A 16,956-nucleotide genomic window follows, 5' to 3' on the forward strand; every position below is an offset into this window, starting at 1 on the left:
AGGGCTTCTCACACCAGTACCACTTCAGAGCTTGCTCCAACTGTCCTTGGTCTCCTGTTACGGGGCCAACTGCAGATTTCATGTGGTTTCCAGCATCCAGACCTCACAGCCAGCACATGTAATCATGGTGATATTAAGTAGTCTAGCCAGCAGTAGAAAGTATTAAAAATGACTCTGTGTTATTTTAGTATTTAACTTTGTAAAGGAAATGGAAAGAGAGCCCTGTGGCTATTTAATGGAAACCACTTAGAGCTTTTTCTTCTCCAGAATGGTTGATACTATTACATTTCGACAAAAGTCACAAACTCAAACACATATCTCATTTTGCAGCGAGTCAGTGGGAAGTGGCGTACAGTGGATCGGCTACAGAGTACACCTTCACCCACCTGAAACCAGGCACTTTGTACAAACTCCGAGCATGCTGCATAAGCACTGGTGGACACAGTCAGGTTGGTTTTGTTTTGGTATAAAAGTAAATATCTGGTCAGATTCAGAGTCTGTCTATAATTGCTATTTAAAAATTGATCTTGGTAATGCAACCAGCCATGGTATCACATCATTAGAGTTTTTTGAATTGTGCTTTAGATGATATAAAAATAGGCCCAAATGATTCTCAACTGAATTGTGCTGCTTTCCAAGTACCTTTATCACTTAGTTATTTCTCAGACTTGGGTGTGATCACACAACATTTGAAAATTGAGGTGGACTGAAATTCGCATTAGCTAATAAATAAGGGGGTGAACCTGGGCTACTGCGCTGATAGAAAAGCATAAAATTTAGAGCAAAAAGATATGACCTCCAGCAGAGCTCTGCTGTTACCACATCTGGCAGTTTTGTGAGAATGTGAGGCACACCTTCCTCGAGATTCTTTACTGCCATCTGCTGGAAAATTATTGTAAAAGCCATATACATCCATGATTGAGCCAAATGACATGTCCTGCAATTGTGCAGTGCCCAACCTACACATCTGTAGGCAATAGAAGTTCTCCATTTGTCTAATTTTTTTTTTTTTCCAAATTGAAGCGTAATTGACTTACAATATTATGTTAGTTTCAGGTCTACAACATAGTGACTTAATATTGAAATGATCACCAATGCTGTCTACAATTTCTTTGACCTTAGACCAACCATTTAACACATCAGGAGCCTTGATTTCAACCTCACAGTGTTTTCATAGGCTCAAAACAATATAACAAAAACACATAAAGTGCTCTTGAACTGAGATACTTATTATACAGATGTCTTCAACTTAACATTCAGAAAGTAAGCAAGAGGCAGAGTGGTAAAAGACATTTTCATCATAGGACTATTTAGCATTATGGTTTTAAAACCATTAATAAGAGGGGGGGGGCAATGGTGGCTTGTAGCCTTCGGCTGGGTTAACTTTTCAAGAGAACATCTGCCATTAGGGTGTCTCATTTTGCCAGTCAGCCCACCTCTGACATCGTCTTATGTTTATTTTCCTTTCCCACCAAGGATAGTGGTACTGCAGTGTCTGGACTGTATGTATAGACCATCTCCTCGGGGGGAAAATGTCCAGTTAGACGATTTTTATGCAGTGCCTCCCAGGGTGGTGTATAGCCACATCAAAGCCGCAGGTGATCAGCGAGTACCTCTCATGTGTGAGGTGCTGCATGAGGCCGCCCAGGGGCAGAGGTGCTCCTTGGATGTGTAAGTGCATCTCCCCTGCACTTTTCTTCCTCAGGAAGGTTGATGAGTTTGGTTGAGCTGCAGAGCTCCACCTGGCTTCTCTCCTCTCTCAAAAAGGGGTCACCTTCCATACCACCTGCTTTACACAACAAGATCCTGCAAAAAAGAAGTCTTGCTTATTTTAGTGTTCACAGAACCTGCTGGTGACTGTCAGACTCGGTTTATTAATAGAGACTTTATTTGCTTTCCTGCTCTGTATGTGGATGGTGGGACCATTTATGGCACCATTTAAAAACTTCATCCATCTGTTGTTTTGTATTCTCTTCTGTCCTCATGAAGGGTCCCTAATTTTGGTTTAAACGGAGATAATTGTGTGCTTAGGATACATAACACTCAAGTCTACAAGTCTGACATCAGAAATAACTAGTTTTTGGAGTTCCTGTGTCATGGCTCAGCAGAAACGACTCTGACTAGTATCCATGAGGATGCCAGTTGGATTCCTGGCTTCACTCAGCGGGTTAAGGATCCAGCATCGCCATGAGCTATGGTGTAGGTCACAGACATGGCTCGAATCCAGCGTTGATGTGGCTGTGGCCAGCAGCTACAGCTCTGATTCGACCCCTACCTAGGAACCTCCATATGCTGCAGGTGCGGCCCTAAAAAGACCAAAAAAAAAACCCTAGTTTTACTAGTGCCGTAGGCAGTGTTGTCCACACTTAAAACATACACAAACACACACACAGAGACAAAGGTCTTATTGCATAAAAAGTGTAGCTTTTGCAGTTATGGGATGGAATTTGCTTGGCATCTAGAGCTCTAATCAATTCAGAGTAATTAAGGTATGATTCTCTCCGGTATTTCTCCTGCAGTGTTCTGAAAGTCTCCCTGTTCGCACACTAAGCATTGCACCAGGTCAGTGTCGACCACCGAGGGTATTGGGTAGACCAAAGCACAAAGAAGTCCACTTAGAGTGGGGTGAGTGAACAAATCTTCACATTGCCGATTGGGACAATTGGAGATTGAGTTTAAAACGTAATGCTTTGTAATTAAGTTCTAGATCTTCCTTCTGAAAACCATATCTGTTTCTGTTGAAAATGTCCATATTCTTTTTAACGTACGTGGGCTTGGGTTTGTATTCTCCCCTGAGCTGTCACTCATCCTCCTGTTCCTGATGCTGCCACACATATCTTTCTAGGAAATGTTTCAGAGCAGCCAGTCTTTTCAGGAATTTTTCAACTTTATTCATAAAATAAAAACTTTATGCATAAAAGTTGTGCTCAATTAAGAGATTAAGCCAAGAAATAGTTCACAAGGTAACATCTGACTCCTCCTTGTCTTTGCTGCTTTGTCACATATGAGTCCTGGTGTTTTGCAGTATTAACTCAAGCTGTACTACATTTCTTGTCACATCAGCAATTTACAGCATGTAAAATTGCAAATATAAACCTACAGAACAATGCTGTCAGAGTATTCTTCCCCACCACTTACGTCTGAAATATAACAAAATATTGTGCCAGTTTGGGGTCCTCTAACTTGATTTAACATGTCCTTTGGTTTCAAGTTAAAGAGATTTTTCTCCCGTCTATTTCTTGCCGTTTCCTTGTGTTAGATAGAATGTAAAGAAATAGGCCTAAAATTTCTATGGTTTGGGAAATACTTTGTCAGTGTAATTAAACATACTTGCTTTGGAAAGTATGGCTAACATCATTGAGAAACTTTCTTCTGTATCTCTTCTCTTTTTTGGAGTGGGGGTTCTTTTGTAAATATTGAGGACAGGCCACCTACATGATACTTTGCAAACCCTGTGAAAAATTAGGTGGGATAGGATCAATTGGAAACAAACATGTTCTAAGCTGAAATGCATCCTCCATTTCCAGATGTTCCTGCCTCTGAAAGTGGCTGTGAGGTGTCAGAGTACAGTGTAGAGATGACAGAACCCGAGGATGTGGCTTCAGAGGTGTACCATGGGCCTGAGCTCCAGTGCACAGTTGGCAGCCTGCTTCCTGGAACTGTGTACCGCTTTCGAGTGAGGGCTCTGAATGACGGAGGGGTGAGTATGAGCTTATCCACCAGGACAAAAACGTAAGGTCCTACCTCTTCCATTACTACGGTCCTCAAATTCCTTAGCACTATCTGTCCAACCTTGACATCCATTAAAGAAGTATATGTAGGAGTTCCCACTGTGGTGCAGTGGGTTAAGAACCTGACTGCTCCAGCGTGGGTCACTACAGAGGCACAGTGGGTTAAAGGATCCAGCATGTGGCCACAGCTGCAGCATAGGTCATAGCTGTGGCTCCGATTCAATCCTTGGCCCAGGAACTTTCATATGCTATGGGTGCAGCCATAATAAAAAGAAGAGGTGTATGTCAAATCTCATTTCTGAAGATACATTATTTTGATTTCCTATAGACCCAGCATTAAAAATTTTATTTCTCTTATCCTCATATCTTTCTACTAAGAGAGAGTTTAGGAGTTCCTGTCGTGGCTCAGCAGTTAATGAACCTGACTAGGATCCATTAAGGACGTGGGTTCGATCCCTGGCCTCGCTCAGTGGGTTAAGGATCCAGCATTGCCATGAGCTGTGATGTAGATTGCAGATGGGCTATGGCTGTGGTGTTGGCTGGCAGCTGTAGCTCCAATTCGACCCCTGGCCTGGGAATCTCCGTATAGCATGAGTGTGGCCCTAAAGAGACAAAAAAAAAAAAAAAAAAAAAAGAGTTCAAAGTTAGTAAGAACGTCACCCTTTAGATAGTAGCTTTACCGTATTATCTGAATCACCCAGCAATGTCTTAGGTCAGTTTTTAAAAGTGGATGGGGTAGAGCTAGGGAGGCTTATTTGTCTTTGTTTTATTTCAAGTGGTCCTTTCCATTACTCCATTTGTAGTCTTCAAGGTGGGCTGTCAGAGATTGGAAGAGTATTTCTTTGTCTTGAAATAAAACAAAGACAATATCCACAAAAGTGTTTTTTGCCTTTTTAATTGCAGAGTGATGGGGATTTGGGGGAGGTTCATAATGAGAATGAAATGACCCAGAAAAGTCTTTTTGGTAGGGCTTTTTGGTGTGTCGGAGATGGGCAGAAACATAAAAGACTGTAGAAGGATGTAGTTAGAGCAGACTGCTGCTACAGCCCCACAAAGTGCCAGTGATGTGTGAGGATACATTCCATGCAGATAAATACATGTAATGAGTCAATGAGATTTTTACAAGTAAGAAAGCCCGATTGACAGTGGCAGGAAGTTGACAATAACCTTCCCAATTCTCGGTGAGCCAGAAGTGAAGTGTGTTTGTCTGTAGTGCATTTCATGTTAGTCAAGGCTGACTGTGAAAGCATTTGGTCTGAAGTAGGATCTCCAACCTTTAATAAGAGCTGGATTTCTTCTAATTCTCCATTAGGAAAGAATTTCAGATGCAGGTATTTAAATTAAAAAAAAAAAAAAAAAAAAAAAAACACCCTAAAACTGGAAACAATAAAAATGTACTGGTGAGAAGATAAGAAAGCCTGTGCACCCAAACTTTTCTAATAAAAAGAGGGTGGATGGTGATGATCACCAATGTTTTAGAAACCCAGTTTTACTGTTGTTCTGGTGCTTTTCCCCATCACCACTTCAGAAGATTTCTGCCATGATAAATATGCAGCTGGACTAACCTGAGTTATACTTTCTCTCTCTTTTCACTAATTGATCATATAAAGAGACTTTCAGCCTTATTTTAAAATCTTGTTATATTAGAAGTTAACCATATATTTGATGTGTAGTCACCTTCTGTGGTCTATTTCAGAGAGCCTCTCCCCCATGCCCAGTATATTTGCACATTATATTATATTAGAAAATGTGAGAGGTTTTTTTTTAAGTCTTTTTTCCCCATTTTGAAAAATATAGTCACTTACTTCATTAGCCTGAAAATTACTCTGTGAAGTGTCATATATTCCACTACTAACATGGCATTTTTGGCTTCCTTGACATGTTTTAGATCAATGGTGATGGTTGGCTGTACAGTGTGGTCCATGAAGGGTGATAAAAAGGGAAGATGGGGCAGAAAACTTCAAATAGCAGCTATGGTGGGGCTCACTGAGAAAACATTAACAGGATCATTGGTTTTCAGAATGGAAAATACCAGTAACTAGAAGGAAAACCCAAAACTTGATAACCAGCAATTCCACATAGGTTTTTATGCATTAAAAATTAAACTGCAGTGTGCATCTGACTTCGTTTTCTCTGAAGCCCTCTGAGAAGTTAAAGCAGAATGTTGTGGTATAATGAAAGTCAGTATTTTTTGTTTCTTATGTCATGGTAAAAATGTTTAGTAAACCAACTTTCTAATTCTTTTGCATTAAAACTGTATGTAGGTGTGTACATATATGTGTGTGTGTATGTGCAGGTGTGTGTGTATACATACACACATATATATGTATATACACACACATTTGTATCACTCAGAATGTATATGGGAGAAAACCTACATGTTCAATTGAAAGTGAGCACCCTTAGGTAATACTTTTAATCAATTTTATTGACAATGGCATTAGCCTAGCCCTTGTTTGGTTATAAGCGAATGCTGTACACACAAATACACACACACACACACAAACACCTAAACACCTACAAGCTTGAGTGTGTTTTTCTCTTTCAGTATGGTCCCTATTCTGATGTCTCAGAAATTACCACTGCTGCAGGGCCTCCTGGACAGTGCAAAGCACCTTGTATCTCCTTTACGCCCGATGGCTGTATCCTGGTGAGCTGGGAGGTAAGTCTGGCATGTGGTCTGCACCAGTTTGTTTCTTCTACTTTATCTGCTCCTCTCCCAGGGCAAGTTATGAGGAAAGTATAAAGCTAAAATTCACATATAGGTGATTTTTACACAAGCATCTGCCTTGGCACTTGTGAAGAGTTGTAAAGATTTTATCACTGGTCAGAATTGAGAGGAAAGTATCTTTTTCATGCTCTTCTTTTGTATGTATTGGAATATCCTGGGGCATATTGTGCGCTCTCTCTCTCTCTCTCAATTTATTTAGTTGAACACAAACATCATAGTATTTACTTTTCAACAAAATTAACCACTTAAATTTCTGTTTTCCAGAGTCCTGAAAGCTCTGGTGCCGACATCTCAGAGTATAGGTTGGAATGGGGAGAAGATGAGGAATCCTTAGAACTCGTTTATCATGGGACAGACACTGGCTTTGAAATGAGGGATCTGCTGCCTGCTGCACAGTACTGCTGTAGACTACAGGTAGGTGACACTAGTTGGATATTACTATTAGTGGTGTTCCATGAAAGATTCTTTGGGAAGCTTACTCAGAGGCTCATGATGGAGGCCATCAGGAGGGGTGATATGAACAAAGAGTCCTATTAAATAAAAATAAATGTAATTGTTTTGGCATTTTAAAGTTAATTTTTGCTCCTCTAAGAGGTCCTGAAATGTAGGAAGAAAACCAAAATCTTCTCCACTGTATTTCTCACCACCCTTGCATCTGGCTTGTTAGTTAATTCACTATGTAAAGAACCCAGTCCAAGGCAAAGGTGGCACAGCTCCTTAGGGAAGATGCCTTCTTTCTGAATTTTCTGAGATGCACATTTCAGTGGGAAAGCGACTTGGACAAAAGGCAAAAGACATTTTAAAATTCACATTCCAGATGTTAAATGGAGCCAAAAACTAATGCTAGAGTAGTTTGGCCAGTCTGCACTCTATTATAGAACCCACTTCCCACTTCCATGACCATGGCCAAGGCTGGTTATCTGTAAGCTTTCACTGGGGAAGAATAATTGGCTCCTAGCCCAACCTCTAGGAGGAACAATAGTCATGGGTTTACTTTCACTTTATTCACTTGGATAAATATATATTTTTTCCCTTTGTAAAGCTTTATTGTCAAGAGAAAACAGGGTTATTTCTTTGTTTCTTTCTATTTGTTCAGTACAATATTCCTGAGCACTGCTTTGTGCCAGAATCAAAAAAATGTCTCAGATGATTAACAGGAAAGATACCAAGATTCATCAGATTTGGTTCTTGACCTTGAAGGGTTCTATATTCACACACATTTAGATTTAAGTAGATAAAGAAGCAAGGATGCCAGATTTAGGTTTCCACCTGATTTAAGTTATGGATCATATTGGATTTTACAAGTCCAGCTAAACTTAGTGTCTCTGGCCTCTTTGGAGAAAATATTCCCTTCATAAGTTAATTTTCCAGATCAGCTGAAGCTTTTCTGTTAAATTCTGATACCTGTTTTATCATAAACATTTCTGGCTAAACTCTTTAGTTATACACACTCTCTTTGTTGAATAGAGGCCTGGGATGTAATTAACCCTTCATCAGTGAGTCAGGGTCACAGTACATTATCCGAGCTTTATAATAGCAATGCTGAGTCACTAGGAAAAGGTTAAATTATCTGCTACACTCCTGTTTTTGGAACAAGACAGGATATAAATAAAAACTGTCTGCCATCACAGGAAAGAACTTGACTCTTTTCTGCTTTTCGAGTTTTGGTCTCTCTTTAAAATGTTCTTCCTTTTTTTACTTTCAGGGTATACGTTGTCACTTGGCATTAGCTTCCCCAAATTGGATTTTAAAAGATACATTGGCAGGAATAGAGCCTACATAGTAATCTTGCCTTTTGTTTTGACAGCCATCAGTAGTAAATATTTTCAAATGTCTGTAATTATTTGTCAAAAAATGAGTCAGATCCTATAAAGGGGTTAGTACTTTCAAGACCACCATTGCTGTGCTAAAGAAGTATTGGAGGGAGTTCCCATCGTGGCTCATTGGTTAACAAATCTGACTAGAAACCAGGAGGTTGTGGGTTCGATCCCTGGCCTTGCTCAGTGGGTATGAGCTGTAGTGTAGGTTGCAGATGTGACTCGGATCCCAAGTTGCTGTGGCTGTGGCGTAGGCCGGTGGCTACAGCTCCAATTAGACCCCTAGCCTGGGAACCTCCATATGCTGCGGGAGCAGCCCTAGAAAAAGGCAAAAAGACCACAAAAAAAAAAGAAGTATTGGAAGCCAGGAAAAGGGTCTGTCTCCTCAACCTATATTGATTTCCTGATAGCCATTGGACCAAATCTGAGTTATGTTCATTAGACATTGCTACAAATCAAGTTAAAGCTAAACATTCTTTTGAATATTTGGTGCCTTAAAAATTAAATCACCGTAATAGCTATACTGTGTTTTACAAAAATTGGGTAGAACATTTCTTGTTTTGCTCAGGAATTTTTGAATGTTTATACTCCCCCATAGGAATACTTTAGTTTATATATACCCAAGTAATTGTGTTCACATGAGGCATGTTGTATATTATGGGCATATTCTTAAATTTTAGTAAGGTTTTTTTGAATTGTTTCCTTTGAAAACTGGTAGTAATAGATGGCATAAATCAAGAAAACATTTTCCATAGAATAAAGCCAGTAAAAGAAGTTGGGTCCTAGATGGGATCCTGGAATAGAAAAAGAACATTATTAGAGAAATTGGTAAGATCTGAATCAGGCCTATATATAGTTAATCCCATTATACCAACATCAATTTCCTGGTTTTGATCATTGTTTTATAATTATATAAGGTATTAGTATTAGGGGAAGCAAGTTGAGAGATATATGGGAATTTCTCTGCACTATTTTTACAACTTTTCTGTATGTCTAAAATTTCAAATAAAGTGTTTCGTTGTGTGGTTTTTTGCTTATTTGTTTTTTGTGTAGGAAAATTGGTTTCAAAAAATAGGAAAATTGCTATCACTGTTTTGTTCTTGGTTTTCCTAATGCAAAGGAGAGAAGTGAAGCGCTGACTATTGGCCTTGACACTCTGCCAGGATTTTACATGTTAACAAATTTAATCTTTACAGTAATTCTGTAAACTGTGTGTTTCTGTCCCCATCTTACACCTGAGGATACAGACTCAGAGATGTTAATTTGCCTAAGATCAACCAGTTATTAAGGAATGGAGTTAAGATATGAACAAAACTCCAACTCTGAAATCCATGTTCTTATCCTTCTATTACATGCCAATTAAAGCCTTAATTGTTATGAAATTTTCTTATTTTTCTGCCCCTGTGATAAATTTGTATCCAAAAATAAAACCTCTAAATATATATTCTTACAATAATAAGTTTTGTAAGTGGCATAAGTTTTTTTTTACCAAAAAGAGAGTTGGTGTTGTCATGAAGTAGGACTAAATATGAAAAAAATATTAAAGTAGGGTTTCAAAAATGAGTTGAGAACAAATGAATGCTCTTAGCTTGCTTCTTTGCAATTAATATTAATACACAGGCATTGTAAGTTTTGTCTTAAACCTTGATTTAAGAACTCAGAACAACTTTCCTTACTTTCCTTTCACTTCATATTTTTCCTCATAAGCTCTACTATGAAGTAAGATTTTAAACTATGTTCATTTTTGTGAGGCCGTTGGCAGCTGTCTTTGTAAAGAAAATAACGTTAGTAACATTTATTGAGCATATACTTTGTATCAGGTACTGTTCTAATTGCTAGGGCCACAGCACTGAACCACACAACCTTGCCCTTATGGCACTTGCATTCTAATCAAAGGAGTAATCAAATGAAATATATATTATGTTAGTGATAAATGCTGTGATAAAAATAAAGGCAAAGGGAAATAAGAAATGAGGAGGGTCATGGGAGTTGGGATAGTGGTGACTACAAGTTGAAATGTGTTCAGAGAAGTCTCCATAAAAAGGAAATGCTTTAAAGAAGCCTGAAGGGGATGATTGAATGGGCCATGCAGAAGTCTGGGGAAAAAGCTTTGTGGACAGAAAGGGCAGCAAGTTCCAAAAGCCCCGAGGTGAGAGCCAGCTTGGTGTCCCTGTGGAAAAGCACGGACACCAGGGTGTCTGGAGCAGAGGGAGTGACGGGGAGAGTACTGGACGATGAAGGTAGGGTGGTCATGGGTTTGGGGGGATTGTGGCGATGGTGAGCAGATCAGGTTGGATGCTATAATTAGTTGGGAGGACCTTGAAGTTTATTCTGTATATAGTGGGAGACCATTGAATGGACCTAAACAGCGATTACAGACTATGGGGCAAGGGCTGACAGTGATACCAGGTGGGAGGCCATTACAGTAATCAGATGAGAGAGAGAGTGGTTGGACTAGGGTGGTAAAGGATGCAATGATGGCCTGGACAGGGCGAGGAGAGGAAGGACGACGCCCAGCAGTGACTCAGATATAATGAACTGAAGGATGGGAAAACCACAGGAGGCACAGTGGGGTTTTTTTGTGAGGAGGGATAAGATGGAGTTTTGGATATGTGAATATGCTTAAGCTTGAGGTGCCTGTTTGACAGTCAGGTAGAGATATTCAATTGGCAGGTGAATACACTAGCCTGGCATTCAGGGCAGAATTTGGAAGTAGGATATAAATGGCATTTACTTCTGAGATAAGATGAGATGTCCCATGAAGCAGAGATAGCAAAGACGTATGGGAGATCCAAGGCCTGGTGCTCTCCAGTGTTGGGAAATACTGGTAATGACTAGCAACCAGCAGAAGCTATTGAGAAGCAGTGGCAGATAAGGAAAGCAAGAGGATGGGGCCAGACACTGAGTAAGCATTTGAAAACAGTGCCTGGTAGAGTGTCAGCGGTGGTGTTCAGGTAAGGTCAGATGAGAGCTGAGGATTGACTTCAGATGAGAGTTTAGCATTCACATGGAAAACAGTAGATATCTTTTCTGAAATTCCCATAGCTCTTCCCAAGCAGCACTGGAGTCAAAGGTAGGATTATTGAATTTTGGTCCCAGCTTGGCATCTAAATCTGGGGCCCGAATTACTTAATCTGACAGTTCCCGCCTCTGCAAAAGGCAGATAAGAATATTTGCCATGTACTCTCTACCTCAGATGGTTATTGTGAAGATTGCATAAGACAATATGTAAACTAAAGTGGGCTGTATAAAGTGTTATCTTAAAAATTATTTATCATAACAGGAATTCCCTGATGGCTCGGCAGGTTAAGGCTTCAGTCACTGCCATGGCACAGGTTTGATCCCTGCCCGGGGAATTTATAAATGCCGTGGGTGTGGCTAAAAAAAAGAAGTGATGATGGCAAAATTATCTTTTATTAGCAGAAACTGTGTGATTGGCCTTTTTTGTGTGAACATTGTAGAGGATTTATTTCTACCTACATTTAATCATACATTACTTTAAATTTATTTAACAGCACCTAATGTGGAAGTATTAGAATGTGCTAATAGGATAATGTGGACTTTGTCTTGCTGTTCTGTTTTCTAGGCTGTTAATCAAGCTGGAGCAGGACCGTACAGCGAGCTTGTCCTTTGCCAGACACCAGCATCTGCCCCTGACCCTGTCTCCACTCTCTGTGTCCTGGAGGAGGAGACCCTCAATGCCTATCCTGATTCGCCTTCCGTGTGCCTTGTACTGAACTGGGAAGAGCCGTGCAATAATGGATCTGAAATCCTTGCTTACAATATTGATCTTGGAGACACTAGTGTCACTGTGGGCAACACCACCACCCACATTATGAAAGATCTCCTTCCAGAAACCACCTACCGGTGAGTGTAGAAAAGCAGAAATAAAGCTGCATCCACTTCAGGCTGCAGATCCTTGCAGATCCTAAAGCCCAAACGGGTGAATTCTACTCATTCTTAATATACTTATGAGTACTAACTGCAAATATAGCTTAAAAACTTGCGCTGATTCTGACTTGACCGGTCTATTACAAATTGATATAATTCCTAACCCTTGAGGGGGGATTGCACCTACCATTTTAAATCAGTCTTGGTCTTTTGATAAACTACTTTTCTTTGTATTTAGACTCCTCACTCTGTGGACACCCTCTGTCTCTACCATGTACTTGGCCCACCCATTACTCAGGCTCTCACAAGAGGCCAGAGAAAAGAAGTTACATCACACTCTACCCAGCAAAACTCAGTTAGCACCTGCTTTCTTTCCTCCCCCAAGAGTTCCTGTCTAGGAGCCAGCCTCTTCTCATACACCTTTTTCTCAACATGGCCTCTTAAGATTTCAGGTCATTTAGCTCTGTCCCCAAGGTACTATGGCTGGGGAACAAAAACAAAAAGTTTACGATTAGCATTAGAGGAGTGCAGGAGCCATCTGGGTATTCACTGTGCCCTCTCAGGGTGTCTCCCTTTGTCAGATTAAATGGCTTCTCAAGGAGGGGAAGAAGAGCACGGATTCAGGTATGAGTCCTTAGCTGTGTCTTTAGGCAGGTTCCTTAAATTCTTTGCGTCACAGGTTCTTTCACAAGATGAGAACAAGATTACTTACCTCAAAAGCATGTTGTAAGGAGTTAATAAATATTAAATGCTTCTATAGAGCCTGTCAGTACAGAGCAAGTGCACAGTAAACAAAGATTGTAATTTTCATTATCATCAAGATCTTCACCTAAGAAAACTGGTTCTTCTTAGTGGGGCGAGGAGAATGAAGGACAGGCAGATAAACTTGCTGCTAAAAAAATGTTTATCATTTCGCTTATTTTTTTTCTGAAGTGTTTTCTAATGCTATGGTCTGATAGACTACCTTTTTTAATCCCCAGGAGCTGCAGAAAGAAATCAGCTCATCAGCTATAAGACAAAAAAGTTCCATCCTGCCTTATTATCTGTACTTTCTCTCTTACCAAATTCTTTATGAGTAATTCATATAAGTGTATTATTAATTTTGCTTCTCAAAACAATGACAGTTTTTTGTTTACTCTTGCATTTTTTTAAGAAATTTCTTTTGGGAATAGCACTATGCACTGTGGATCTATGAAATAGTGATAAACACCATCCTCACCCTCCGAGCACTCAGGGAGTTGGAGGACACTTAAAAGGCAACCTAAGATAGCAGGTGATTGTGACATCACAGGCTGAAAATCACACTGGAGAGTCCTGTTGGCTTTTCAGAGAGGAAGATGCAAGGTTCAGAATGGTCAAGATGGTTTGAAGTGGGGCTCAAGATAAAAACTGAATAGAGGTATGACATACACAGGTGAAGGGGCAGGCCAAGAGCATGTTTTCATTTTTAGCCAATCTCAGAAAATCAGTCTCTACTTTTTGTTTGCTAACCAAGTGCTAAGTGACTATTGTGTCCAGAGCACTCTAATCAGATGCTAAGGAGATCCACAGGTGATTAAACCCAGACCTTGACCTCATCCCCAGTGATGATGCTCTAAGGAGACCTGGCACGAGGTAGATCTCTGGGGAAAATGACCAGTGAGTGTCATCCCCTAGCTCTTCTGAGAGACTGCATGTCCAGATTATTTCTTGACTTGGATCACTCAGGCCAGAAAGCCTATGAAAAAGCCACTGGTTCAGGGCTCACTGAAAGGTCTTAAGTCCACTTGGTCGACACCCATGTCTATGCCAGAGTGGACTCACATCCTCAGGTCAGTCTTTGGAATGTTTAGATCAAAAATCATAAAAGGTTTTTTAGGGCAAGGTGTTAGCCCGAGAATTTTGCTGCTTCCTGACATTGTGCATACCTTTAAGGTGGCTTAAATGATTACAAAACCTTAAGATTTATAGAAGGCTGAGATTGGAGAATCTGATGTTTATTAGTATATCGTCAAATGATATCAAGAAAGAAATCTGGAGCTCAAAGGCTCAAATGAAGGAACTGATAGACGGAATCTTTGCTTATTGATGAAATGTCTGTTGCAGTGGAAATTACTAAGAATATCTTCCACGTAAGTGGTTGGTTAAAGACATGTTAAAAAGTCCCTCAGAGGATAATTCTGTTATGGAGAAGATGAAATGGTTTAGTAATGTAGAGACTATGAAAAAATGAGTTTTGATTTGGATAGTGAAACCTCGGGAATCTGTTTTTAAAAGTACTTAATGGATGTAGCATAAATAACTTAATTCAGTTTTAATATACAAGGCAATATGTTAAGCTAAATATGGAAAGTCACATTGGGAAGATGTCAGCTCTTAACCTTATAGGGTACCTTGGAAGACAGCATTTTAGACAGATTGCATGAAAAATGAACAGCTTTAGAAAAGCCAAACCTTTGGCCCTAAATCGTGTTTGAGTGTCCCTGGCAAAAAAAAAAAAAAAAAGTCGAAGTATTTGCTGGCCAATCAATAAATTGGATGTATCATATTTAAGATGTTAAAATTAATATTAATATTTAAGATCATCTTTTGTCCAACTTAAGTAATTTCCTTTCTATAGTACCTAATTGGATACTTTGTAGTAGAACTTTGGTCAACCCATAGTCTTGTTCTTTTATGTTTCAAAAACACAATGGCAGTAATTATAGTGAAATATGAGTATTTCAGGGAACTACTGATGTAATTTTGGTCCAATCAACTTTTACCTCACTTTTTTTTGTCCTATAAATTGGTTAAAATATAAGTGTACAAATCATGATGTTCTAGATAAAAATGTGGAAAGAAAGATTTTAAACAGGCTATAGGGCTTGGATAAAAAAGAAAGGACTTGTTTCTTTTGTTTGACTTTTTTTTTTTTTTTTTTTTTAAACCTTCAGCAGTTCCACATTGTTCTCGCTCTGAGTTTATTCTCTGTTTTGCCAGGGCAGAAATTTGCACTCTCCAGCAAACCTATTGACACAAAAATGGCTCCATTCCTTCTCCACTTGGTGCTTTCTAAACTGTCCACTGACTTATTGACACCCTGTATAGATTTTGGTTGGCATTGCAATGCTATTTTTTGTTATACATACATACACATATATATATATATATATTTGCTATTTTAGGGCCACACCCATGGCATATGTAGGTTTCCAGGCTAGGGGTCGAATCGGAGCTACAGCTGCTGGCCTACACCACAGCCACAGCAACACCAGATCCGAGCCACATCTGCAACCTACACCACAGCTCATGGCAACACTGGACCCTTAATCCATTGAGCAAGACCAGGGATGGAACCCACACCCTCATGGATCCTAGTTGGGTTTGTTAACCGCTAAACCGTGAAGGGAACTCCCTACAATGCTATTTTTAAAGGAATTACTTTTAAGCTTAGAACTGCATATGAAATTGAGTTTGCATTTTGGTTTGGGGGGAAAAAAAAAAGGTTGCTGAAAACAGAGACATAGTTTTCCTTTGCCTGCTTCCAGCCGCATAGAGCCATAGGCTTTGTGAGCTGAGACAAGATCACCTGGTATCACCCCTCCCAGCACACTGGTGTGAGCATCACCTGTGATGGAGCAGTGTTTTCAGCTTCTACTCACCAGGCAGTCATTCCATTCACTGATAACTCTTTTATAGAGTTTCCCTTTTATTTTTCCCTTTTATTTTGTTAAAGCCTCTCTGCAGCTAAAATCTACTCAGTTGATCCTGGGCCTTCTACTAGAACAGTGATGTTCAAAGTGTTCCTGGACCAGCAGCATCAGCATCACCTAGAAACGTGTTAAAATGTGGTCTATCAGGCCCTACTGGAGACCAACTGAATCAGAAATTCTAGGGGTGGGGCCAAGCACTCTGCTTTAATTAGCCTGCTAGAGATTTGGATGCCTGTTAAAAGTTTGAAAACTCTACCCTAGAGCAGTGACTCTTGAATGTTAATGTAATATGAATCATCTGAAGAGGTTTTGCAACCTACAGACATCTGAGCCTCTCTCCTTGGGCCTAGACATCATTATCTTGTCCACTATTTCCTACTTAGTCATCTTCATTTTATTTATTTATTTGTCTTTTTAGGGCTGCACCCGTGCCATATGGAGGTTCCCAGGCTAGAGGTCTAATTGGAGCTACAGCTGCTGGCCTACACCACAGCAACACCAATGCAGGATCAGAGCCTCATCTGCAACCTACACCAAAGCTCACGGCAACACTGGATCTTTAACCCACTGAGTAAGATCAGGGATCAAACCCGCATCCTCTTGGATCCTAGTCAGGTTCATTAACCACTGAGCCACAAAGGGAACTCCAGGTGATCTCTGTTTCTTGACGGCCTCTTCAATGAGTAGTGCCCTGACCTCCAGGAATGGTCTGCCTGGGTGGCTCAGAGCAGAGCAAGACTGTCACCCTCCTCATTCTCCATACTAAGCAGTTAGTAAGGTTGCCTGATGCTCTTTTGGCATCTCATTATATGTCCTGACTCATACTAAGCTGGCAAACAACTAAAATGTAAGGTAAGTTTGTTTGCTATGCTCATGTACGCCCTTTTTGATAGGTAAAATGGGAGTGAAAATAACATTTGTTGAGTCCTAAGCACTGCGTTAGCCTGCCAAGAAGTGAATCATAAATCATTTCATTCTAACAAGATGAGGTGGGCTTTATAAGGAAACAAGTTCTGAGTAGTTCAGAATTAGTGGACTGGAGTCAGGCAACCTTAATGTCAATCCTGGGTCCCTCACTTACTAGTGTGACCTCTGGCAAGCTACTTAGGCAC

General features: G+C 40.1%; 1 protein-coding gene across 10 annotated transcripts in view; it reads left to right on the plus strand.

Annotated features, from left to right (window-relative positions):
• Window positions 1-16,956, plus strand: part of FNDC3B (fibronectin type III domain containing 3B) — a 338,529-nt gene that overhangs the window by 283,380 nt on the left and 38,193 nt on the right. For all 10 annotated transcript variants that reach the window (XM_084990280.1, XM_021069801.2, XM_084990279.1 and 7 more), the window contains 6 exons: window positions 331-449; window positions 2,520-2,625; window positions 3,528-3,700; window positions 6,280-6,393; window positions 6,727-6,876; window positions 11,866-12,146. In XM_084990280.1, the coding sequence (XP_084846406.1) occupies window positions 331-449; window positions 2,520-2,625; window positions 3,528-3,700; window positions 6,280-6,393; window positions 6,727-6,876; window positions 11,866-12,146 (943 nt within the window). The remainder of the gene's footprint in view (window positions 1-330; window positions 450-2,519; window positions 2,626-3,527; window positions 3,701-6,279; window positions 6,394-6,726; window positions 6,877-11,865; window positions 12,147-16,956) is intronic.

This window comes from Sus scrofa, chromosome 13, assembly GCF_054392235.1.
Source record: "Sus scrofa isolate SSC_HxYL_T2T_F1_AM1 chromosome 13, Sscrofa_HxYL_maternal_Yorkshire_Landrace_v2.0, whole genome shotgun sequence".
NCBI lineage: Eukaryota > Metazoa > Chordata > Mammalia > Artiodactyla > Suidae > Sus > Sus scrofa.